This window comes from Oncorhynchus tshawytscha, linkage group LG23 (assembly GCF_018296145.1).
Source record: "Oncorhynchus tshawytscha isolate Ot180627B linkage group LG23, Otsh_v2.0, whole genome shotgun sequence".
NCBI classification, from domain to species: domain Eukaryota; kingdom Metazoa; phylum Chordata; class Actinopteri; order Salmoniformes; family Salmonidae; genus Oncorhynchus; species Oncorhynchus tshawytscha.
Window position 1 is genome coordinate 10,432,924 of NC_056451.1, and position 23,889 is coordinate 10,456,812.

General features: G+C 42.2%; 3 protein-coding genes across 4 annotated transcripts in view; all 3 read right to left on the bottom strand.

Moving 5' to 3' along the window:
- On the bottom strand, positions 1-8,750 carry LOC112223012 (nuclear receptor subfamily 1 group D member 2). Its single transcript, XM_024385926.2, has 8 exons — positions 8,286-8,750; positions 4,011-4,238; positions 3,694-3,782; positions 3,386-3,530; positions 2,472-3,199; positions 2,036-2,212; positions 1,565-1,775; positions 1-1,109 (listed from the first exon to the last, which is right to left on the bottom strand). The coding sequence occupies exons 1-8, from the start codon at positions 8,302-8,304 to the stop codon at positions 913-915; spliced, it is 1,794 nt and encodes a 597-aa protein (XP_024241694.1). The 5' UTR covers positions 8,305-8,750; the 3' UTR covers positions 1-912.
- A 3,337-nt stretch (positions 8,751-12,087) lies between these two features.
- Positions 12,088-18,541, bottom strand: LOC112223011 (ubiquitin-conjugating enzyme E2 E1). Of its 2 annotated transcripts, none has more exons than XM_024385924.2 (6): positions 18,248-18,541; positions 16,358-16,494; positions 16,028-16,078; positions 14,856-14,988; positions 12,731-12,878; positions 12,088-12,319 (listed from the first exon to the last, which is right to left on the bottom strand). In XM_024385924.2, exons 1-6 carry the CDS (start codon positions 18,332-18,334, stop codon positions 12,222-12,224), a joined length of 654 nt encoding a protein of 217 aa, XP_024241692.1. In that variant the 5' UTR covers positions 18,335-18,541; the 3' UTR covers positions 12,088-12,221. The 2 variants fall into 2 exon arrangements, with proteins under 2 accessions (XP_024241692.1, XP_024241693.1); XM_024385925.2 differs by having other exon boundaries at positions 16,358-16,535; positions 18,248-18,376.
- A 188-nt stretch (positions 18,542-18,729) lies between these two features.
- The window catches only part of LOC112223010 (ubiquitin-conjugating enzyme E2 E2), a 32,185-nt gene continuing 27,025 nt past the window's right edge, over positions 18,730-23,889 (bottom strand). Inside the window, exons 4-6 of the mRNA XM_024385923.2 lie at positions 21,503-21,635; positions 19,978-20,125; positions 18,730-19,489 (exon numbers count right to left, since the gene is read on the bottom strand). Coding sequence (XP_024241691.1) covers positions 19,392-19,489; positions 19,978-20,125; positions 21,503-21,635 — 379 coding nt within the window. The 3' untranslated portion in view covers positions 18,730-19,391. The remainder of the gene's footprint in view (positions 19,490-19,977; positions 20,126-21,502; positions 21,636-23,889) is intronic.

Genomic DNA, 23,889 nt, shown 5'->3' on the forward strand with positions numbered 1-23,889 from the left:
TAATTTCACTTGTATTTATTTATACTACTTATATATATATACGATAGATATAGCATAACTATTTATTTACAAACTGCAATCTTGTCCGTAAAAGGAGACAAATACAGGCATTCCCAAAAAAAACAACAGATGGGAAACAATATCCGTTTTAAAAGTCAGTGCTGTGCTGAAATGCCAGGAGATAAAGTCACAACCACCCAGTAACTCCTCACTGTGAGGAAGGTGGGGAATCAGTGAAGGAACACTTTAGTATCATCCGTGTTCACATCATGCGCACATGATGTGGGTCTGTGGTGGCATGTGAGATTTTGGAGGTTGACAGGTCCACAACACAATGTGCAAAGTTGTGTTGCTGAAAAAGTGTACTATCAACAAGTCCCCAGAAGGAGGCGTGGTAAAGGCAGCTGAGACAAAGACAGGCAAAAAATAAAATATTCAATATATTCAGACAAATGAAATACCCTATGTACACAAAGGACAGTAAACATGACAATGCAGTTGAACAATTCAAAAATAAAGAAATGACTCCTTCCTCGGAGGGTTGGGAGCGACAACGTCAAGTTGTTCACCTAAGGATAGCCATGCAATTGCAGCAATTATCTGATTAATCAAGCATTATTTTTGATATAGATGTTTACATTGAGTCTTGTGGGCTTTTATCAAACTTATTGGGTCGAAAACAGTGACCAATTGATATTGCGCGTCGTTTGAAACATCCAAAAGATAGCATAATCATCACATTCACATTGCTCGTGAGCAATACACTTTGGAATTAAATGGCTTTAACAAACAAAACCAAGTAGTTCTCCACTTCATCATTTCATCATAGGAGTGGCAGAGGAAGTCAGTCCTGGTTTTAAATTGTGGAAGGAGGGTATTAGGAGTCAGATGAGCCCTATTGTGAGTGCCCCATTACGAGTGCACTTTGAAGGCTAGCAGTTCTTCAGAGTGTATGTTGTTGAGGGAGCGCAGCTCGGGCAGCTTCAGCAGCAGCTTGGTGAAGGTGGTAGTCTCGTTGGCGTGGTTCGTCATGATCAGACTCCGCAGCGCTCGGATCAGCGTGTCCTGCAGCGCCTCCACTGACTTCAAGTCCTGGATCCCCGAACGATCTGATCACAGGACAGAACATAAGAACAGTCAGTATCAAAGAAGGCTTTAATTTTAATCGTACACATAAGTATTGTGTGTTAACACCAGTGGCTGAATGGTATGTACAGGACTGCGATTTAAATGGCACTTTTGACCAAAGTAGTGCACTATATAGGGAATAGGGTGCCATTTTAGACACAGGACCATAATACAGTCAGCCAACCAGCCAACCAGTCAGACAGAGGACAGCCAGCTAGCTAGAGGACAGCCAGCCAACCAGTCAGCTAGAGGACAGCCAGCCAGCCAACCAGTGTGTTTACAATTACAGTGTGTTAAAAAGGACACTGTGTTTTACAAGGACACTGTGTTTTACAAGGACACTGTTTACAGGGACACTGTGTTTTACAAGGACACTCTGTTTTACAAGGACACTGTGTTTTACAAGGACACTGTTTACAGGGACAGTGTTATTTACCGGCGGAGACGAGGACAACAGCAATGAAGAGGCTCATCTCATCCTTGTCCAGCTGCAGAGCAGCCAGCTTCTCGCTGAAGTCACACATGGAGGTGAGCAGCTGCCTGGCCCGCAGCGAGCGCAGCAGCTCCAAGCTGTAACACTTCCCCGTCAGGAAGGTCACGGTGCGCTCGGCCACGTCGAACAGAGACGCGAAGCGCACCATAAGCACCTGGAGAGAGGGTGTGTTAGAACATGGGTTTATGGTGACTAGCACCGGGCAACATACTGGCAGAATTCAACAGTGATAATGCAGAGAATTCAATGTTGAGTTCAAATACACTGATACTCTGTCATAACATATCTACAGACTGTAATATATTTAGCCAATTCAACACTCAGAGTTAAAGAGAGTGCAATGTTCAGTTGGAACACGACAGCCAGAGTTGGGAAATATCTATTTTTGGTATCAGAGAGTCCAGGGATTCTTACCTCAAATGTTCCGTTTTTGAGCAGGCTGACTTGGTCGTACTCGGAGAGGTCTCGGAAGCCCGGGATCCTCTTGGCAAACTCCACCACCTCGCGCACGGCCGGGATGAAACTCAGGGAGAACTCCTCCCAGATCTCCTGGCTGCGCTGGCTGGGGTCCACATAGAGACTAGGAGTGACCTGGGGTGACAAGAGTCGAGAACAGGGCCCTCAGTTATGGAAAACAGAATGCTGGAGTAATAATGCAGAAGAAACAAAATGGAGGGGATTTAGAGGATAGGCCTTTTTTAGGTCTTTTCCATGTGTGCTTTAGGCATGGTTATGGGGTAATTTCAGGTGTGCAGTATACAATGCATTTCTACTGTAACATTTTGTAAAGAGACCTTCAATCTCCTCAATGTTTCAACGAAGGCTAATTAAATGATAAAAGGACACTCACCATGTTTGTCTTATGGTCCTGTAGGCTGTATGATGGTCTACTGTAACCATTGGAGACGGTCTGTATGTTGTGCATTGTGTTGTGGCTCCTGTGATGTAGGCTGTAGGAATCTTCTGGCATTCTACCACTGGGGGCGCCGTTTAGCTGCGCAGGTTGCTGCTGGTAAACAACTCTCTCTTCCCGGTATGGACCGTTGGTGACGTGTTGATGGCTGTTGCAACTAGGTTGGTAACCCCTGGTGTCTTGGTCGCAGTGTTTCCAGCTCTCCTGCAGTTCCTCCATGCGGCTGTCTCTCCTGTCTTTTACAGTTTCCCTGGCGATCGGCGAAGGTAACTCCTCCGGTTCCTCTTTGATGGACTGTTGCTGCTCACGGCGGTACGTGAATGTGCCCTGGTGACACACCCTGGAAGGAGGAACCTCGTCATCGCCGCTATCCGATGAACAGGAAGAGGCGGAGCTAGAGCTGGTCTCCATGGAGTCTTGAGCGGAACAGGGTGAGGAAGGGTTGGAGCCTGATGAAGACGAGATAGAGGAAGAAGAAGAGGCGGATGAAGAGGAGCTGCCGTCATTGGGGAGCCCTTCCATGGGGCAGGGTGGACTCTGGGTGCCGTGGAGCATACTGTGGAGCTGGCTGTTGTTGTTCATCATCATCATGTTGTTCATGGCGTTCTGCATCTCCAGCAGCATGCGCTGCTTCTCTCTCTTTGGGATGCGGCCAAACCTAACAGCTGGAGAAGGAAATCAAATATAACACACATTAGTACATATATCACTAATAAGGGCTCAGATATCCCTACAGTCAGTCAATCCATCCAACTTGTAAAAGGAAACCCCTCACACCATTAACCATTGTATTTCCCTATGGGAAAAATGCCGTTATTATTTTCTATGTACATTTACAAGTGAAGACTCACAGTCTCTAGACATGCCCACAGCCAGACACTTCTTGAAGCGGCACTGCTGACAGCGGTTCCTGTTGATCCTTATGACGGTGCAGTTCTCCATCTTCAGGCACTTCTTATACCGGATGCTATGCTGGATGCTCCTCCTGAAGAAACCCTGAGAACAATCACAGAGAACATTGTTTGTGCGCGGTTATTACCTAGTTAAAACACGAACGACACTGTCAAAATACTTACGACACAGAGCCATTGAACAACATGAATGAAGCCTTGGACTGGCAGTGTGGCATTCCGTGAGAAGCAGTCAGGTATAGTCTTACCTTGCAGCCCTCGCAGGCATGGACGCCATAGTGGAACCCGGAGGCCACGTCGCCGCACACCTTACACAACAACACCATGCCGTTGATCTCTGGAAGGAGAAACGCACAGCAATGTTACTACTAATTCACACCTCTCTAACAAATGTGCTATTCCACCTGTACACGATGATGACTCATGTAGACTTGAGAATATGAAATGCACCTACTCCTGGATTAGTGTGGCAACTCATACAATGCATTTCCTATCCTTTGTCATTCTGAATAAATCTAGTATCCTTGCCATACTGAATGTATTTCCAGGGCTGAAATGCACTCACTGGTGATGCTGCTCTTGGTGGAGGTGGATCGCCCAGTCTTGTCTGTGCCGTGGCTACGTGGGTGCTTGGCTGTGGTAGGGCTGGCGATGTCCACCATGATTCCTACTGCCCGGCTTGGCAGTGAGGGATGAGGCGGAGAGGAGCACAGGTAGCCGCTGCTGCAGCTGTCACTCAAACAGCACTCCGGGCTGGAGGCGGAGCCAGAAGAGATGTAGGCTATGACACCACCTGAGGGGAGAAGGGAAAAAAATACAAAAGGTTAGTGGAATATAAGTCAAATATATGTCATATCAAAAACATAATATTGATGTCATAATCTTGATGTCGTAATATTTTGTTACAACTAAGAGGGACACAAAATAATATTCTAAGTTTTTACCCCATTGTAAGTCAGAGTAAGGTTATAATAGTGATGGAAACTAGGTCAAAGGTACATAATAAATCATATATAAACATAATATAAGCCATACAATCTGATAAAACATCTGCCTGTTTGCCCTTGCCACACCCAATATAGAGCAGGATTTATCCCAGACTATTTCCCCCCTTCGTTCATTCATCCTGGTGTTTGACCTGTTTTTACTACCTCATTCAGGTGGCATTTGAATAACACCACTGTTACATAACAAGTTGGCTCTATGGGTGTGTACAGTTATACCAAAAAGTACAGCAAAGCCTGCAGTCCAAGTCAGGGTCATACATGTCACCACTGTTGAAGAAAATGTGTGAACAAAAACACTAATAATCACAAAAATACTTGATTTAAAGACTTTTGAGCACAGGGTGATAAGGTGTGTTACATGATACCCTGCAACCTAATCAAAATCGCAAATATCTTCCATTTGACCTAAATTACTTAATGGTGTACCTTCAAAACATGACACTTTGCAGTGTAATGTGAAAACTAATGTGTTTATGGAATCATTTGTATGCACTTTAACATTTATTTTCCATCTAGGTTGGGGTTGGGTTTCTCAGTTCTCCTATACTATATTATGTTAAATAATACTGCCATCTGCAAAACAAAAGAGCAGTAACTGCACTCTTGGTCAAAAATGTGTTGACATTTTTTATACATTAAATACATGATTTATCATTTGGACAAAATGTGTTTCAGATAAAATAAGATGTCATGTTTGCAGTAGCTGGAAAAAGTTAGTGAAACCAAGGAAAAAGCAGTAAATGCAATCGCTCACCTCAGTTATTGCTTTTTACCTTGAATCGCTAAGCTTTGGGCTGCAGTTACTGTGGTTTAACATGGCATTATTTATTGTTATTTGTTGAAACAAGTATCAAACTATATGACACTGACAGCCACATACAAATAAATGTATGAACACAAGTTTGTGTTAAAAAGAAACGGTAATTCCAGTGGGAGTACCAAGCAAGAAGGCAGTAACTGCTGTCAGGGTCAATTTCAAGATAGGGCTGATTTCAAGGTTTTACTGCTAACCTACAACGCATTTCATGGGCTTGCTCGTACCTATCTTTCCGATTTGGTCCTGCCGTACATACCTACACGTATGCTACGGTCACAAGACGCAGGCCTCCTTACTGTCCCTAGAATTTCTAAGCAAACAGAGGCAGGGCTTTCTCCTGTAGAGCTCCATTTTTATGGAATGGTCTGCCTATCTATGTGAAAGACGCAGACTCGGTCTCGACCTTTAAGTCTTTATTGAAGACGCATCTCTTCAGTAGGTCCTATGATTGAGTGTAGTTTGGCCCAGGAGTGTGAAGGTGAACAGAAAGGCACTGGAGCAATGAACCACCCTTGCTGTCTCTGCCTGGCCGGTTCCCCTCTCTCCACTGGGATTATCTGCCTCTAACTCTATTACAGGGGCTGAGTCACTGGCTTACTGGTCCTCTTCCATGCCGTCCCTAGGAGGGGTGCGTCACTTGAGTGGGTTGAGTCACTGACGTGATCTTCCTGTACAGGTTGGTGGCCCCCCTTGGGTTCGTGCCGTGGAGATCTTCGTGGGCTATACTCGGCCTTGTCTCAGGATAGTAAGTTGGTGGTTGAAGATATCCCTCTAGTGGTGTGGGGGCTGTGCTTTGGCAAAGTGGGTGGGGTTACATCCTGCCTGTTTGGCCTTGTCCGGGGGTATCGTTGGACGGGTCCACAGTGTCTCCCGACCCCTCCTGTCTCAGCCTCCAGTATTTATGCTGCAATAGTTTGTGTCGGGGGGCTAGGGTCAGTCTGTATATCTGGAGTATTTCTCCTATCTTATCCGGTGTCCTGTGAGAATTTAAGTATGCTCTCTCTAATTCTCTCTCTCTTTCTTTCTTTCTTTCTTTCTCTTGGAGGACTTGAACCCTAGGACCATGCCTCAGGGCTACCTGGCCAGATGACTCCTTGCTGCCCCCAGTCCACCTGGTTGTGCTGCTGCTCCAGTTTCAACTGTTCTGCCTGCGGCTATGGAACCTTGACCTGTTCACCGGACGTGCTACCTTGTTCCAGACCTGCTGTTTTCAACTCACTAGAGACAGCAGGATTGGTAGAGATACTCTGAATGATTGGCTATGAAAAGCCAACTGAAATTTACTCCTGAGGTGCTGACTTGTTGCACCCTCTACAACCACTGTGATTATTATTATTTGACCCTGCTGGTCATCTATGAACATTTGAACATCTTGGCCATGTTCTGTTATAATCTCCACCCGGCACAGCCAGAAGAGGACTAACCACACCTCATAGCCTGGATCCTCTCTAGGTTTCTTCCTTGGTTCCGGCCTTTCTAGGGAGTTTTTCCTAGCCACCGTGCTTCTACACCTGCATTGCTTGCTGTTTGGGGTTTTAGGCTGTGTCACGCCCTGACCTTAGTATTCTTTGTTTTCTTTATTGTTTTGGTTAAGTCAGGGTGTGACATGGGTGATGTATGTGTTTTTGTACTGTCTAGGGGTTTTGTAGGTTTATGGGGTCGTTTACTATCTAGGTGTTTATGTATGTCTATGGTTGCCTAGATTGGTTCTCAATTAGAGGCAGCTGTTTATCGTTCTCTCTAATTGGGGACCATATTTAGGCAGCCACCTTTGGGTATTTCGTGGGTTATTGTCTATGTCTAGTTGCCTTTATAGTATAGCTTCACGGTTATTTTGTATAGTTTGTTTAAGTGGTCTTCATTAAATATAGAAGATGTATTCATATCACGCTGCGCCTTGGTCTCCTCTTTACGACGAACGTGACAGGCTGGGTTTCTGTTCAGCACTTCGTGACATCAGCTGATGTAAGAAGGGCTTTATAAATAAATGTGATTGATATGAATACAAAATAAACATCTCCAATGATCTGACTACAATTAATTTGGCTCGACAATTAAAAAACGCTGAAGTCATTTTTCAAAGTTTCCATTTATGAGCAGTTACTGCTCTTTTGCTTGAAAGGGCAGAATAATATTGGCTTTTAGTTTCTGTCAAAAGCAAAGTTATTGTTGTAGTCATTTGGTGTTAAATCACGTTATTCCATAAGAATGTTGACATTATTAAACCAAATGCTTAAATATGGGCTAAATTAACCCAGCTAGGAAAATAATTCACCTGTTGCTTGGTGTACAGGAGGCTCAGACACAAAATCAACATAAATTAATATATTATACTATACTATGTAGCCCTAAATGTAGTTAATGCTCTCGAAGACATGGCCATGATTACCTAACCAGCTATGACAATTCGCTTCCAAAACCCACCCATATGTGGACCTGTCATGTCTAAGAGAGCAAATCTAGGTCACCAAAATTGTCTCCTTCAGTTTCACGTGGACCTGCATACAGCCCTCGAGCTTGGACCCAGAGCAGAATTATGCAATGATTGCGTCACAGCCTGTTCTCGGCCAATGAGCAGTGAGAGTCGAGAAGCATTGGCACATGGCTAGGCAGCTTGGTCCATGTGAGGTGAAGCAAAGCAGAACATTGTAGTGTCAAAACAAAAAAAACCGTAGCACAGTGGCATTCCTAATCAACATACATGGCTTGACAATAAGCAGACCAGAAAATCTAAATAATCTATTAGGTTTCTAATTGTGGTCCATATATAACTTGTAAAACTCACACAACTAAATAAAATGTGAACATATATTAGCCAGATTTTACTAGCTTTTTCTAGAACAGATGCTTAGAACGAAACATTAATTCTTGACAGCAACAGTAACACCAGATTTGTAACAAAGTAACACATTTGCAACAAAGTAACTGGTCAATGTAGCGAGAGGTGGACACTTTAAATTACATGACAAGATACATTGTAACATTGTAATAGCACGGATAATAAAGCCGGTCTTACCAGGCTTGATTGAGCCCATGTCTGCAGGCACCTCGATTCTGAGAATCTTTAGAGAAAGCAACCTATGCTGACTAAATGTCTTGTCAATAACTCGCCTGTTTCACAATGTCAACTGGATGTTTTCTGTAAGGATTGTAAGGTGCTATTATCCTTAGTAGCACAGCGGTTAAACTCAAATTCAAAGCGTCGGTCATCTAAAACTCAACACGGTTTCTTATTTTAATCTCAACTACATTACTGTAGTAAATATTCGTGGCATTAATATAATTATCTGCACTCCACTGTCAGTATCCTGAACAAAATAAATTCTGCTCTTCTTTCAGCCAAAATGTTCCCGCGACTTTTCAATGGCATCTAATACAACCCGAATAGTTTTTGTATATTTAAAGATCTGTAACAAGATGAGAAACGCTGGACGAACTCCCTTGTTGGATGACGCTTCTGTACGATGACTCTTCTGTACTCAATGTTCTAAATAGTGTGTTAACCATGTGACCCAGTTGTCAGCCACTCCCACTTGCGTGGGCGCTTGAAAGTCACTTTAACCCAGTGACACACTTTTACAGACCAGAGGCAGACTTAAAGGCTCAGTGCAATCAAAAACGTGAATTGCCTGTGTTATACACACAAACACTGTATATCCACACTAAGAGCATGGAATAATACTGTGAAAATGATAATGCCCTTTTAGTGTAAGAGCTGTTTGAAAAGACCACCTGACATTTCAGCCTGTTTTGGTGGGATAGACTTTTGGCCTGCCTGGTGATATCATAAATTAGTTAATATACAAATAAGAGTTTCAAACCTCACCAATAACTAGTTTTCCATTTTCATCTCCCCACTTAAACCACACCCAAACAGTCCTAGCAAAATTACTGCTTGAGAAATTGCGATTTTCTGAGAAGTTGTTTTTCATTTGTAATGGACAAAAACAATCACAGTAAGGTACTTAATTGTTACCCAGAAATTATTTGATAGAGCCAAACAAATAATGGCTGCATTGGACCTTTAACACAATGATAAACATAATCGTGACTGCTCCAAGCCAATCTCTGGACTGCTCTCACATTGACTGCCTCGCAATAACGTGAATCCATAGGCAGTGCATTGTGATATATCCATTGGATTACATTGAGGTTGTACAGAAGGAATGCAACATGTAGTTCAGAAATATAACTGAAACGCTATACAAACTCATAACGGTACATAGAGGGTCTACTATTAAGGTCTTATGTCAATAATTAACAATATGCTAGAAAGCTTTGTCCCTATTGGAAAGTTACAATCTGTGTGTGTACAAATTTGAGCACTGACATCATTAACATTAAAACGCCTGTATCATTCCTATCATAGACCTACTGCTCTAGTAGTTAAGTACCACACTGCAGGTAAAAGTCTGTCAACCTCAAATGCCAGATGTATTTTGACAGGCAAGAGTTCATTTGATTAAAAGTCATGCGGCTTATACTACTGATGAGTGAGTGTACCTGGACTTTAAATGACTGTCTAGGGTCCATGTGAGACAGAAATATATATGTTGTTATTATTGGAATTACTTGCATAAGTAGTAATATTTTGATATACATTAATGTAGATTCATGCAGCTTAAAATCATTGTCCAAAAGAGCATCTAAAACACTGTCCAACAGAGATTGCTTCTAAAATTATTACGGCCATTTTCAACAAAAATAAAAAATACAAAACCTAGAGTTATTCCTAATCAGATATTGCCATACCTGTTATTCATTTCATGGTTTAAACCTCAGGGCCCAAGTTACTGTAGTTTCATTCAAATCATTTCACGTCCATTTAGAACAGCTGTTCTTTGTAAAGGGTAAAACAGACACTTATTGTACTGCTGCAAAGCCACATTGGCATGTTGTAAATACAGTGCATTCGGAAAGAATTCAGACCCCTTCACTTTTTCAACATTATGTTACAGCCTTATTCTATAATGGATTTTTTTTTAAATCCTCAAATCTACACACAATACCCCATAATGACAATGTGAAAACAGGTTAGACATTTTTGCAAATTTATACAAAAGAAAAAAACTGAAATACCTAAGTATTCAGTCCCTTAACTATGACTCAAGTGCATCCTGTTTCCATTGATCATCCTTGAGATACTTCTACAACCTGTGAGTCCACCTGTAATAAATTAAATTGATTGGACATGATTTGGAAAGGCACACACCTGTCTATACAAAAGATCCCACAGTTGACAGTGCATGTCAGAGCAAAAACCAAGCCATGAGGTCGAAGGAATTGTCTGACGAGGTTCGAGACAGGATTGTGTCGAGGCACAGATCTGGGGAAGGGTACCAAAAAATGTCTGCAGCATTGAAGGTCCCCAAGAACATAGTGGACTCCATCATTCTTAAATGTAAGAAGTTTGGAAGCACCAAGACTCTTCCTAGAGCTGGCCCGCCCAGCCAAACTGAGCAATCTGGGGAGAAGGGCCTTGGTCAGGTAGGTGACCAAGAGCCTGATTGTCACTCTGACAGAGTTCCAGAGATCCTCTGTGGAGCTGGTTGTTCTTCTGGAATGTTCTCCCATCTCTGCAGCACTCCACCAATAAGGCCTTTATGGTAGAGTGGCCAGACAGAAAACACTCCTTAGTAAAAGGCACATGACAGCCCGCTTGGAGTATGCCAAAAGGATCCTGAAGGACCATGACAAACAAGACTCTCCGGTCTGATGAAACCAAGATTGAACTCTTTGGCCTGAATGCCAAGCTTTAAAATCTGGAGGAAACCTGGCTCCCTATGGTGAAGCATGGTGGTGGGAGCATCATGCTGTGGGGATGTTTTTCAGGGGCAAGGAATGGGAGACTAGTCAGGATTGAGGGAAAGATGAGCGGCGCAAAGTAGAGAGGTCCTTGATGAAAACCTGCTCAAGACCTCACACTGGGTTGAAAGTTCCCCTAACAGGACAACCCTAAGCACACAGCCAAGACAATGCAGGAGTGGCTTCGGGACAAGTCTCTGAATGTCCTTCAGTTGCCCAGCCAGAGCCCGGACTTGAACCCAATCGAACATCTCTGGAGAGACCTGAAAATAGCTGTGCAGTGATGCTCCCCATCCAATCTGACTTGAGGATCTGCAGAGAATGGGAGAAACTCCCCATAAACATGTGCCAAGCTTGTAGCGGCATACCCAAGAAGAACCGAGGCTGTAATCACTGCCAAAAGGTACTTCAACAAAGTACTGAGTAAAGGGACTGAATACTGATATAAATGGGATTTTTTTTTTTTAAGTTTTAAAAATGTCTAGAAACCTTTTTTTACTTTGACAATATGGGGTATTATGTATAGATCGATGAGGGTGGGAAAAAACATTGTAATCCATTTTAGAATAAGGCTGTAACGTAACAAAATGGGGGAAAAGTCAAGGGGGTCTGAATACTTTCTGAATGCACTGTAGTCGAGGCAATTTATCACTAATCCTTCATCTAACCATAACCAAGCACCCTCGATATGTATATGAGCTTGCACTGTTCCTTTAGCACCAAATTCCATTGGTTTTTCAAATGAGAGATTACTTATTGCAAAATAACATGGTAAACGCTATTCAAAGTATAAGCATGGACAACAGAACTGTGTAAAAAAGTACTTAGATTTGTAGCTATTGTGTTACAACTGTAATGTAGTTCCATATTAAAAGTTGAATTGGCAAAAGTTGAAATCAATGTTTTTATGGCACTGTTTATGCATTATATTTGAGGGATAGCCTACTAAATTTCAGGAGATTAGCTAAGCAGTGGAGAATCCTACAGAGAGTAATAAAATATATGACATTACATATTGTTTCATTGTTTTTCTTTATTTTCCTATTTGCACAGATAACTTAATCAGGAACCCAAAAAATATACCAGACAATAAAGTACTAAAAATCTGAAATAGAAATCCCCCCCCACACGGCTGTGCTCTATGGGCCTATGTGGCGTACCGCTTCGTCCACTGTTTGGCTGTTCTATCATGCTCGGCTCTGTTTGTCGTGTACTGGGTGGCGATGCTTCCAACCAGGGGATCAGCTGAAAGTGAAAAACAACATGAGGGAAATAACAGTTAGAGGGTGGTGAATTTTGAAACAATTACTCTGCTTCAAGTGATGAATTCTAAGCCTTTTATAACTACTTATGAGTTATGCCAACTTAGTGGTATCATAAGGAATTATAAATGCAATATAAAGGCATTGTGTGTGGGCCTCAAAGTGATACCCATAAAAAGTAATCCACATCTGAGCACAAAATTACACCAAAGAAATGGACTGGTACTTGTTATTTACCATGTTACCTGCAGATTTAATTTGACCCTTCTCAGGAGTCAGGAATACTAATATTTGTTCTGGTATCATATTTCCAGTCTGGGACAGGTGCAGATCTGAAGAGAAACAAGTAAAAGGGGACAAAGAAGCCAGTTAGGCTCCCTGATGGATATCTTACCTGGGTTACAGTCTGTGAGCAGAGAGCAGATGGACAGCAGCACCTTGGAGATGGTGAGGGCGGGGCTCCAGTTGTCCTTCAGGATGTCCAGACAGATCACCCCCTGACTGTTGATGTTACAGTGGTAGATCCTCGTCCGAAACGTTACCTTGAGGAAAAACAAAAGTAGAAAATGTACATGCTATAGGCATATTTAACATAAGGCTAGAGACTATATCAAAATCTATACTGAACATAAATAAACGCAACATGTAAGGGGTGAAATAAAAGATCCCAGACATTCTCCACAGGCACAAAAGCTTATTTTGTTGATAATCAATCCACCTGACAGGTGTGGCATATCAAGAAGCTGACTAAACAGCATGATCATTATTACACAGGTGCACCTTGTGCTGGGGGACAATAAAAGGTTTCTAAAATGTGCAGTTGTCACAATACCACAAATACATTTTGAGGGAGTGTGCAATTGGCATGCTGACTGCAGGAATGTTCACCAGAGCTGTTGCCAGAGAATTGAATGTTAATTTCTCTATCATAAACTGTCTCCAACGTCATTTTAGAGAATTTGGCAGTACGTCCAACCGGGCCTCACAACCACAGACCACATGTAACCATGCCAGCCCAGGGCCACCACATCCTGCTTCTTAAAAATAAAACATGTACTTAACCACTTGGGAGCCCTGTGGGATCATCTGAGACTAGCCACCAGGACAGCTGATGAAACTGAGAAGTATCTCTAATGAGGCCCTTTGTGGGGAAAAACTTATTCTGATTGGCTGTGCCCCTGTCAGGTCATGTGAAATTCATAGATTTAAGGTCTAATGATTTTATTTCAATTGACTGATTTCCTTATATGAACTGTAACTCAGTAAAATCATTGAAGTTGTTGAACGTTGAGTTTATATTTTTGTTCAGTATAACTATTTATTAAAGTGGATCAACATTTATTGGGGCAGAAGACAAAGCATGTAGGGCCGGGATGATACCAGTATTGCAATACTTGTTAGTATCGTGGCAAGGAAACAAAACGTGAAGCAAATTTTTACTTCTTGAGGAAAACAGCTCTAATGTTGGAAACAAACATTATGTTGTCCTCCAGAGTCACATGTATTTATTTTCCATGCTATATCACACAACATTTTACATACAGCAGGTTTATTGGTTACATTTTCTGTTTGTAATCAAGATATTACGATCTTGCCTCATCGCTGCAACTCTCTAACGGGCTCGGGAGAGGTGAAGGTCGAGTCATGCGTCCTCCGAAACATGACCCACCAAACCTCGCTTCTTAACACCCGCCTACTTAACTGGGAAGCCAGACGCACCAATGTGTCAGAAGGAAACGCCATTCAACTGACAACTGAGTGTCAGCCTGCAGGCGCACTGCCTGCCACAAGGAATTGCTAGAGTGCGATGAGCCAAGTGGAGGTGTCAAATGCCCTCTGTTGGTTAATGAGAGTACTTCAACATGTTAACAGGGAAATCCTGGCAAAACGCAGGTATTGTAAGTACTGTACATATGTTGCCTGCTGTGTTCTAGAAACTGGAGGAAATTCAGTCATCCTCATTTCACCATTCTCAAAAAGAAATTCCATATTGTAATGAAATTGTCAAATGTGACAAAACAATCCAAATATAATAGAATTTCATTTGAGCACATTTTTATGAAACGTTTGGATTTGTTTTTAGCACATGGAATTAAACTAGCACACTAACTAGTGAGCTAACTAGCCAAGCTACAAGCTGTGTTTCAAATTGGATATTTAGTTAGTGTTGTTATGGATGAAATTGCATAGGCTACCTTACGGTCCCTCCTTCTCTGGCAATGACCCGACTCGCGCACACACACAAAACAGAGGCACACATGTAAATAGCTCTCTAGCATCTGGAAAGCGAGTCTCGTTTTTTGTTTTCTTTTTTGCTGTGGTGGCAACAATTTAGCAGCAGCACAATATGACAAACACTGTGATCATCGCCGGTTGCATTTTTTGCTGTGTATACCCTGAAGAACACGAAAATGAACACTAAGTAAATCTGTCCCATTTATTGCGTGGGACTAAACCAAGATGACCGTTTTATAGTGTAGAGGGTAAAAAGTGACTGGTAGCTGATGATTGCCCAGTACCTTGGGTGGTTTGAAGGGGTAGTCGGGTGTGAAGGCGATGTCGAGGAAAAAGACCCCTCCCTCGTAAACAGAGCCCGGTGGTCCCAGGATGGTTGACCTCCACTCGTAAATGTTGTCTCCTTTTGGACCAGCGCTGGAATTAAATGAGATAAAGTTCCAGATTATGTTATACTATTAGCCTGGCCACAGATCTGTACTTTAGCCAACTCCTTTGTCATTACCCACCTGGAAAACCAAAGGAGAACAGTCTCCCTAATTGGTGTTAACTGGACCACGTTCTTTGTTATTGTTATGGGTCAGGTCACTTGTGTGTGTACTTCGTCTCATTGCCACAAGGGACAAATACCTTAAAGCATTCTCCTCACCCGTTTACGTAAAAAGCTGAGAGATAGGGCTAGAGAAATATAACCACTTAAATTCATAGACCATCCATGATTTAATTATTTTTGTTTTAATCATGTTTTGAGGCTATATAGTGCTTGTTAACATTTACTTTGTTTACAAACGTCAGAGAGAAACAAGCTTATATATTTTTGGGGGGGGGTTATGATGGGGTACAACAGTTGAACTAAGCTCATAAGGTTATAGAATAAGTTATGGGTACATTTATTTAATTTACATGTCCCAAAATGGATGAATCGATTGTCCCTTTAAAGCTTACTGCACCTTGTCTGAAACTGTTTAGAGCCTATTATCCCTTGGGTTGGTACCCACTTGGTGAACACACAGCTTTATATTGCTTGAGAGAACAGTACATTCTCTCTCAAGCTTCAAAGAAGCCTCCATTCGCAACCAATCCCTGATGACGTGCCTCTGTATCGCGACCCATATTGACTTCCTCAGAGCAGATCAGCCTTCATCCTTGTGACATGCTGAACACGTAGTGGAAATTATCTAGAGTGATGACTACAAGGCTGATCCAACAATGTGGGAGACGTAAAATTATGCTTCACGTAGATTTCTAAACACCACCAGCAGTCAAAACATTTTGATCAAAATAGGTGCAGCTTTATTTTATCAGCATATGGGACATGAGAAATCAGAATGTAACGCAACCCTTTATGAATAGGTGGTAAAATAATTATTGTTTGGAGAGTCACCTGTAGGTATTGACCATGGCAATACACTAGGGGCGGATTGGAAAAGAGAAGATGAGCTCAAATAAAACCAACCTGCAGTTTGGCGGAGGGTCCAGCGTGATATCTGCCAGCTCTTTCTGAATCCTGCAGAAACAAACATGCCTTCAGATCAATCATTGATTGCCCAGCCATACCTTACACATCTTTGTTTTCTCAGCCATGAACTTCCAAAGGTAAAGAAATGGCACAGATATTTTGGTCCAATACAGTGAGGCTAGAATATTTTTAAACAAATAAAGTACAGAGAACATTTTAGTGCTAGCTACAATCATCTAGGAGATTAACCCACCCCTCTGACTAAATGTCACATTGTTGGTGTTGTGTGACAACCAGCCAATATTTAATGAGGTTTGGGTGTGTTACCTCTTTGCGCTGGTGGATAGCAGCTTGGAGGTCTTGCTCATACTGGCTTTGCTCTCCCGTTTCTTGCAAGGTGTGTCCTTCGGTTTGTTTTGATTGGAAGAGGAAGAAGACGAAGAGCTGGTGCTGACACACGAATCCTTATCCGACATACCGGTTTGGACAAGAAATTAGAAGGAACCTACAATGCGATTGTGATGCAGCAGTTGAAGAAAAAAAGCAGTAGCTTTGACAAATGAAATTGCTTTCAAGCCATTGCAAAATTAAGTAACGTTACAGTTATGACAGAGCACCTTTGACGTTCTAGGAAAAATGGCTACCTCAACATAGCTTGCTGAGATGACCTAAAAACAAGCCACTTCAACACAGCTATGACTGGAAGTGACTTTTTCGTAGTAGGTTAGGAGAAGGTACGCAGTAGGTTAGGAGAATTAACATATCTGGTTAGGAGAATTAGGTTAAGGTTAGGAAAAGGTTTAGTGAAAATGCTCTCCTAACTTGCTTGGAAGAGTTACTTCCGGTCGTAGCTGTATCGAAGTGGCATGTTTTTAGGGAGTCCCTAGGCTTAGCGGCGATGCCAACAACCTGATGCATCTGGTTTACAGGGATGCAGCTTATTCAACCTAGTTTCCTTTCCTGCTGAAATGTGGGATGTGAACTCAGGCGTTTTCTTTTACACCTGCTACGTTAGGTTATGGCAGAGGTTTCCAACCATTTTCAGTTACTGTACCACCGACGGAATTTTGCTCTGCCCAGAGTACCCCCTCATGTACATTTCACCAGTAGGCCTATGGTCTCATGTGTCTTCAAGTACCCTCTGTGGATAGGCCAAGTATCCCTGGTTGGGAACCACTGGGTTAGGGAGTCCCATACAGCTTGCTGCTTGGCTAGTGCTCAGTTGAAATAAAGGTAATTGGCTAGCTGCCACCCCCATCCCTCCTCTGGCAATAATGTTGTGATTATGGATGGTTGAGCAAACAATGTTTGACAGCCCTGATATGGCAAGCCTCCATTCCCCAAATGTAATAGATCATGAATGATGTGAAATTGTAGCTAACTTACCGTCAGCTAATACTAAAGGCGCTCAGAAGGAACAAATCGATCCATGGTGGTGAACAACAGCTAGTTAGTTAGTCTTTGTGGCCAACCATTTCATGGGAACATTCTCGGGCCTTCTTCACAGTAATTAATGTTAGCTTGCTAGCTAATATCTCTGGTCTGGAGTTACTTGCTATGGCCTCTTCGCTCCTGGAGTCCTGAAACGTTAAGACAATGATCTAACACATTAATTTGTGTGTAAATTACAGGTCTCCTGGAGCAAAGAGGCTATAGCAGTTTGCTAGCGAGTTCGCCTACAGTAGTTTACGTTTCCAATTGCTTGTGCCAAGTCAAGCTGGTTGGACTAGGTTTGGTTAACTAAGTGGACTTTTACAGCTGGCTAGCATAACCATCTAGCTAGCTAGTTAACGCTAGTCACAAACGTCCGACCTGCTGATTTTCTTGCCCCCCGTTATTAGCCGACCGTTTGACTGCCCAGACCTTAGCCAACGTTAAGCTAGAAAGTTCGGAAATATACTGTAGTTACATCAACGTTTACGCCCACCTCAACCTTTCAACATTCTGAGATATTTAACTTAGCTAACGTTAGTTGGCAAACAAGGTTACACCATAGTGAAACTAGTTTAGTTACTAACGTTACTAGCTTGAGCTAGCTAACGTTAATATGTATTTCCTGAGCCAGGCAGTGTCACCACAAATGTGTCTGTTGAGTCGTTAACTAGCCGTCTTTTCCAATACAAAACAAGTTGAATACACTCAGAGAACTTCAATATATTTTATAACTCATGAGGCATATTCAATATTAAAAGTAACGTCAGCCAAGTAGCAAATCACCTCCTTTGTGTCTGGATCTCTCCACTGCCTGTGCTCGTGCAAATCGCCTTCTGTGGAACGGAAGTGCCGCGGGTGCAGTGGATTCATATCGCGCACTCACAATAATGAAGGCAAATCGGCGCACAGGGATTTTTTTTGATATTTTGATATCATACATTAAACAAAAGATGCACGAAAAAGCACATGTCGGATGAGGGCCAAAATAAAATTTGGAGCATCACTGAATATGGTGTCACCAAGTCAAGGTGAATGAGAGGTTCATATATGGTCTATGGTTCATGCCCACCTCTAACCTAGACCTGTGATGCAGTTTGTTCTGCTGTAGTCTATTTGACCCTGGTTTCACTGATTCCCTGGGTTTCCCAGTTCATTATATGCTCAGGCACAGGTGTGTGTGTCAGTCATGAGGCAGAAGGCTGATAGGTCCAGAGATGAACATCTTAACACCTGTCACAGAGGGTTCACAGTTACAGAAGAGTATCTCACAAGCCAACCAGTGTTTTATTGGGTGCTTCATTAATACAAGTGCACAACAAACCACCCTGCCATGCCAGAGTAGCCAGTAAATGTACAAGTCCTGCCTCTTTCACAAGCAAACCTATATTTCTGTGGTCTGCCTCAAAAGCGTTTGAAAAAATACATACAGTACAAACAAAACCAGAAAGCGTAGAAGAGCATGACATGTCATTTGATGCAAATCTTCCTCCTGTTCCATGCAGATAACATTGATGACTGGAATAGGAAATTAAAAAATACACAAGAACCTAGAGTAAAGTAAAAAGAGTATATAATCTGCATTTTGTTCCTGGAGCCACTATGAAAACAAGGATACATACTGTATAGTTGAGGGACAATGCTTATTAGAATAATTGTCTTTTTTTCAATACATTAATTCCAACATTCAGATATTGGAACATAAAATCCCAATCTACTCTTTGTATAAAAAAGAAGCTTTCAAGTCAACAAGGAACAAAGGACAGTTCTTTACAAAGAAAAGGTAGATACAAAGTTTTTTTTTTTTTTGGGGGGGTGATTACAGGTATAACATTGCACTTAGTGAGTGTGCTTTGAAAGGCTGGGGAGAGAGGTAGAGAAGTACAGTGGGGGTGGGGGGGGTGTGACAGTGGAAAAGTCAGACGGGGATCTATGTGGCGTATCTCTTCGTCCACTGCTTGGCTATTCTGTCATGTTCCGTTCTGTTGGTCAGGTATTGTGTGGCAATGCTCCCCACCAGAGGGTCCGCTGCAATGACAAGAGGAAAGGATGCAGATCAGAGCATGCATTAATGAATAGCATTTCACCAGTGTATGTTTTTTTGGAGCTTAGAGCATATTATTACATTGTATTAAAATATGAATAAGATCATTTAAATTCCATCAACAGGTTCAACAGCAACAGAGCTACTGTCCCTGGGGAAGGGAATGCTGGAACACCACTAGAAGAGCTGCAGACAGTTATCAAAGTATGAAACATTATCACCATCTCTGTGTGTAGATGTTTCCTGCTGAGAGTTTACATTATCTACACACAGAGATGGTGATAATCCTTCATGCTGTGAGTCTACATTATCTACACAGAGATGGTGATAATTCGTCATGCGGTGAGTTTACACTACCGCCATCTGTGTGTGTAGATAGTGTCAACTCAAATGTAATTTAAAATCAGGCATGAATTACCAACTGAAATGAGAACACTGCAGCTCATGATGTGGACATTGACAGGTCTCTTACCTGGGTTACAGTCTGTGAGCAGAGAGCAGATGGACAGCAGCACCTTGGAGATGGTGAGGGCAGGGCTCCAGTTGTCCTTCAGGATGTCCAGACAGATCACCCCCTGACTGTTGATGTTACAGTGGTAGATCCTCGTCCGAAATGTTACCTGGCGATTACAGGAAAAGAAAGCATTTATAAGTTTAGAAACATGCTTCAGCGGCAATACTGGCAGTGGAATAGTCTAAGTTGGACAAAATAGAAATGTAAGAAACAGAATTATGTAATTTCTTTGTTGAGAAGATGGTGACAACCCTTATAACACAGCTGCAGAGTTTTGATATACCATAAAAAATATCAGAATTGTAATTTGCCTTCTAATTTCCTTAGGCTTTGATATAGCCAACAGGGGGCAGCATGGTGCATTTACCAATATGCAGAAAACCTTTATAATTGTCATGAAATTCCCCAGAAAAAAAACCCATGCCCATCTCTAATCTCACTACAACCGTTACATATTAGTTTGAGAGGAAAACAATCATTCCTATAAGACTTTCACAGGGAATCAAATAAATGGGTCAAAATTACTTTATTTGGTTTCATATGTGCTTAGGTCAAACCTTTGTACAACAAACATCCACACAAACGTCCCTGTTAAGTTTACTACCGTGTTTCTGATTGACAGTGAGTCTGACATCTGTTTAGGCCTGACACCTGACACCGGCCCAGTACTCCAATCACCAACATCTGGACAGACTGACCCTGACCTTGCAGAGGAAACTTCTAATGAGCCTTGGCATTTTGAACACACCGAGAATAAGACATGATAAATAACCCCACAATGGTGCACTCTCTACCCCACTAACCCTAACAACCAAATCTTATACTTCCAATCTGTCCAACAACCTTGTCAAACTGGAGTTTCAGTTAGGGGCTTGAAAAAAGCTCTGGTAAGAGTCTATAGTATACAGCAAAAGTCCAATGGAGCATGTATTGTGCGCTACAGTGACGGAAGAACTGGCTACAGATCACAGTGGGACAAAACACTTGAGCCCTCTGGCTACACTGAGCAGAGCTTGAGCCTGTGGATTTGTTTGAGTCTGCTGTCAAACAGTAGAGCCGGTTCTTACACAGCTCAGAGAGAAACAGAGACAAAAAGAGAGAATGAAAGAATGGGGGGAGGAAACAGACAAAATGACAGAGAGAGAGAGAGAGTCAGAACTCAAAATGAAAGCAAGTGAGAGGAAAATTGGGTCCTAAGAAGCACAAAGAGATATCCAAAAGCACATTTCATACACTTGATAATGACATCCACTCAACAACCAAAATACTCCACAGGGTACATTTCATGAAAAGGCTAATAAAGAATGAATTGAAAATATGGACAGTGAACTGGTAAAGGCTTGAAGGAGCACACCAGATTTCCAGAAAATCATGTTAGCTGTTGAAATTACATTAAAGCAAGAGTTTTCCACAGAGGAAGAGAGCAGCACAATGGCACTAAAGCTATAAAACATTTGTGGTCAGTGTGGCAAGGGGTGCTGACCTTGGGTGGTTTGAAGGGGTAGTCGGGTGTGAAGGCGATGTCGAGGAAAAAGACCCCTCCCTCATAAACAGAGCCCGGTGGTCCCAGGATGGTTGACCTCCACTCATAGATGTTGTCTCCTTTGGGGCCGGCGCTGAAACAGAAACATGTCAATATGTTTAGCAACTCGAGGCATTGGAATTGACAACCAGCTACTGACAGGGTAGCCTAAAGTAGACAAAGTCTGAGTCCAAGTGAGCAAGAGAGTGAGGAGGAAATGCTTGTTTCATACAAGTTAAAGAAGCAGAGATTGGAGATTCTCAGTCTGCTCTTTTTAGCCCGAGGTTTAGTTCTGTTCAATGATTATCACTCAAGCCATCTAGGTTGTGCTGCCAAAGCAAATCTGAAACATTATTAAACCCCCCCAAAATGTGCAACATTCAATGGCTAATATCACCATCCATCCATTGAAATAAACAGTTTGTCAGTTGGATTGAGGAATCTCATTTCACAAATAGAGAACAATAAAACAAATGGTCAATTCATACACAAAAATATAATTGTCTCTTGAAGGTCCTTTATTAGATGAGTAGTTATGTTGAATGGGGTGAGGGTCACATCTGTTAGATAATATGGAAATTACATTAATTACCAGACTAAGTCTCCACCCTCCCCCAACAGAAGACTGTCTGGAACACCGACCAGATCTGAAAGCCCAGGACAATGAGGAATTCCTCAGATTTCATGGCATTTCTGTACATGAACTTTAACATCGACTAAACCCACAGGCGCACACAAATGACTACACACACACACAGACGACTGCTCACAGACACTTACACATACTTAGAGATTGGGAGCAGGATTGCAGTAGCACGAAAATGCTTGACTATCAAAGTCACCAATAGCTTTGCTCATGTTGACAAGCTCCAATAATCTGTGACTGATGTTTCCAAATGGCTATGTCAGAATGAAATGACAAGCAAGTTATGCTTTCTCCGCAACATAATAACCTCAAATAGCACGACTTGAGTATCAAACAAGTGTCTGGCTCAATGCATGCCCATGAGAATGGATCAGTCTCCACAAATAGAATGAAAGGACTAGACACTTCCTATTTCCTGTAGTGTCAACACATGCAGATTTCACTTATCTTGTTCGAAGCCTTCTTTAATTAGTTCATTATGATCCATTCTTCCCCAGGGACTTGAATATTTTTCAATAGCTGTTTTGTGCCCATAAGAGCAATGCGAATCTGGACTTATCTTGATGAGGCACAAAGGAAATTTTATACTGTTATGATTTGGAAATTACCTAAGCATAGCATCTGGAGACCATGTTGGGCAATATTCATTGTCAGTGCATTGCAACAGGCCAGATGTGGCCTATTAATAGCTAGCTGTAATAAATCTAAGAAATATTCTGATGTTGCTTAGGTGGGTGAGGTAACCCCTGCACTGTTCATGGAGAAAATCAGTTGCAACCAGACAGGGAGAACTGTTTTTATGTGGGTGGGGGAATAAGTTATTTACTCATCAACACATCCCTGCACCAGAGGTAATCTGCAGAATTAATGTGTCATGTTCATAAGGCCCGAAACGGAAGAAAGATTAGTAAAATGGGAAGGTTGTATGTGAAATTATCCAATGAGAACTCCTTGTTTTCATTTTCCATTGAAAATGGTTTTGCCACAGTGTGCCATTTTGAACACCACACTTTGGCTGTAGGCAATTTCCTTTTCAATACTTACGGAAAAATGCAAATTTAATCAAGAGTCTACATTCAACATGATTCAAGGTGAAAAACTCAATGTAGCTTGATGCAGTATAAAAATATATATTTTTCCTCCCACTGTGCCAGATGTGTGATCCTTTTCAAAGCAGCACAGATACAGGGACTCTTTCATGTCCTTTGAGGCCAATCACTTTTGAGCTCAGAAGAGATAGATGAGACAGCATGGCAGAGGATCCACTCTACACAACCTCTGTGTAGATCTGACAACACACAGACCTCTGGGTAAAGGCTAAGTCAATAGTTTAAAGTACATGCCACGACTGGAGGTTGCCCGGCAACCCCCACCCCACCAGCAGCAGGGGTTGTGGTGCTTTGTGACGGCTGCCTGAGCGCTGGCTGGGCATTCAGGACTTGACTGACAGTCTCTCATTAGACCAGTGGAGTGGGAGAGCAGGGGAGCACGGTCGAGGCCACAGCATTGGACTGAGACGGAGTGAGGCTGTCTAGGTTTAGGATATCGACTGAATCAGCATCCTGAATGGCTGAGAGGGAAAGGGAGATACTGCTCATCCTTACATCCTGCTTTGGTCATGGGATGAATAGGGATGTTTTATAGCAGATCCTATTCACCTAGCAAGGGGTATGATCATTACTGAGCAACTTTAAAATACACA

What these genes read in the sequence shown, in the direction of transcription:
- LOC112223012 (XM_024385926.2), bottom strand. An exon ending in CACCAAGAGCAGCATCACCA is followed by an intron (nt 3,783 to 4,010) that starts GTGAGTGCATTT and finishes TTCTCCTTCCAG; the next exon opens with AGATCAACGGCATGGTGTTG. An exon ending in TGTTGTCCTCGTCTCCGCCG is followed by an intron (nt 1,110 to 1,564) that starts GTAAATAACACT and finishes TCCTGTGATCAG; the next exon opens with ATCGTTCGGGGATCCAGGAC.
- LOC112223011 (XM_024385924.2), bottom strand. Translation starts at nt 18,334, where the DNA reads ATGAATCCACTGCACCCGCGGCACTTCCGTTCCACAGAAGGCGATTTG. An exon ending in CTATCCACCAGCGCAAAGAG is followed by an intron (nt 16,079 to 16,357) that starts GTAACACACCCA and finishes TTGTTTCTGCAG; the next exon opens with GATTCAGAAAGAGCTGGCAG. An exon ending in ACCCCTTCAAACCACCCAAG is followed by an intron (nt 12,879 to 14,855) that starts GTACTGGGCAAT and finishes TTTTTCCTCAAG; the next exon opens with GTAACGTTTCGGACGAGGAT.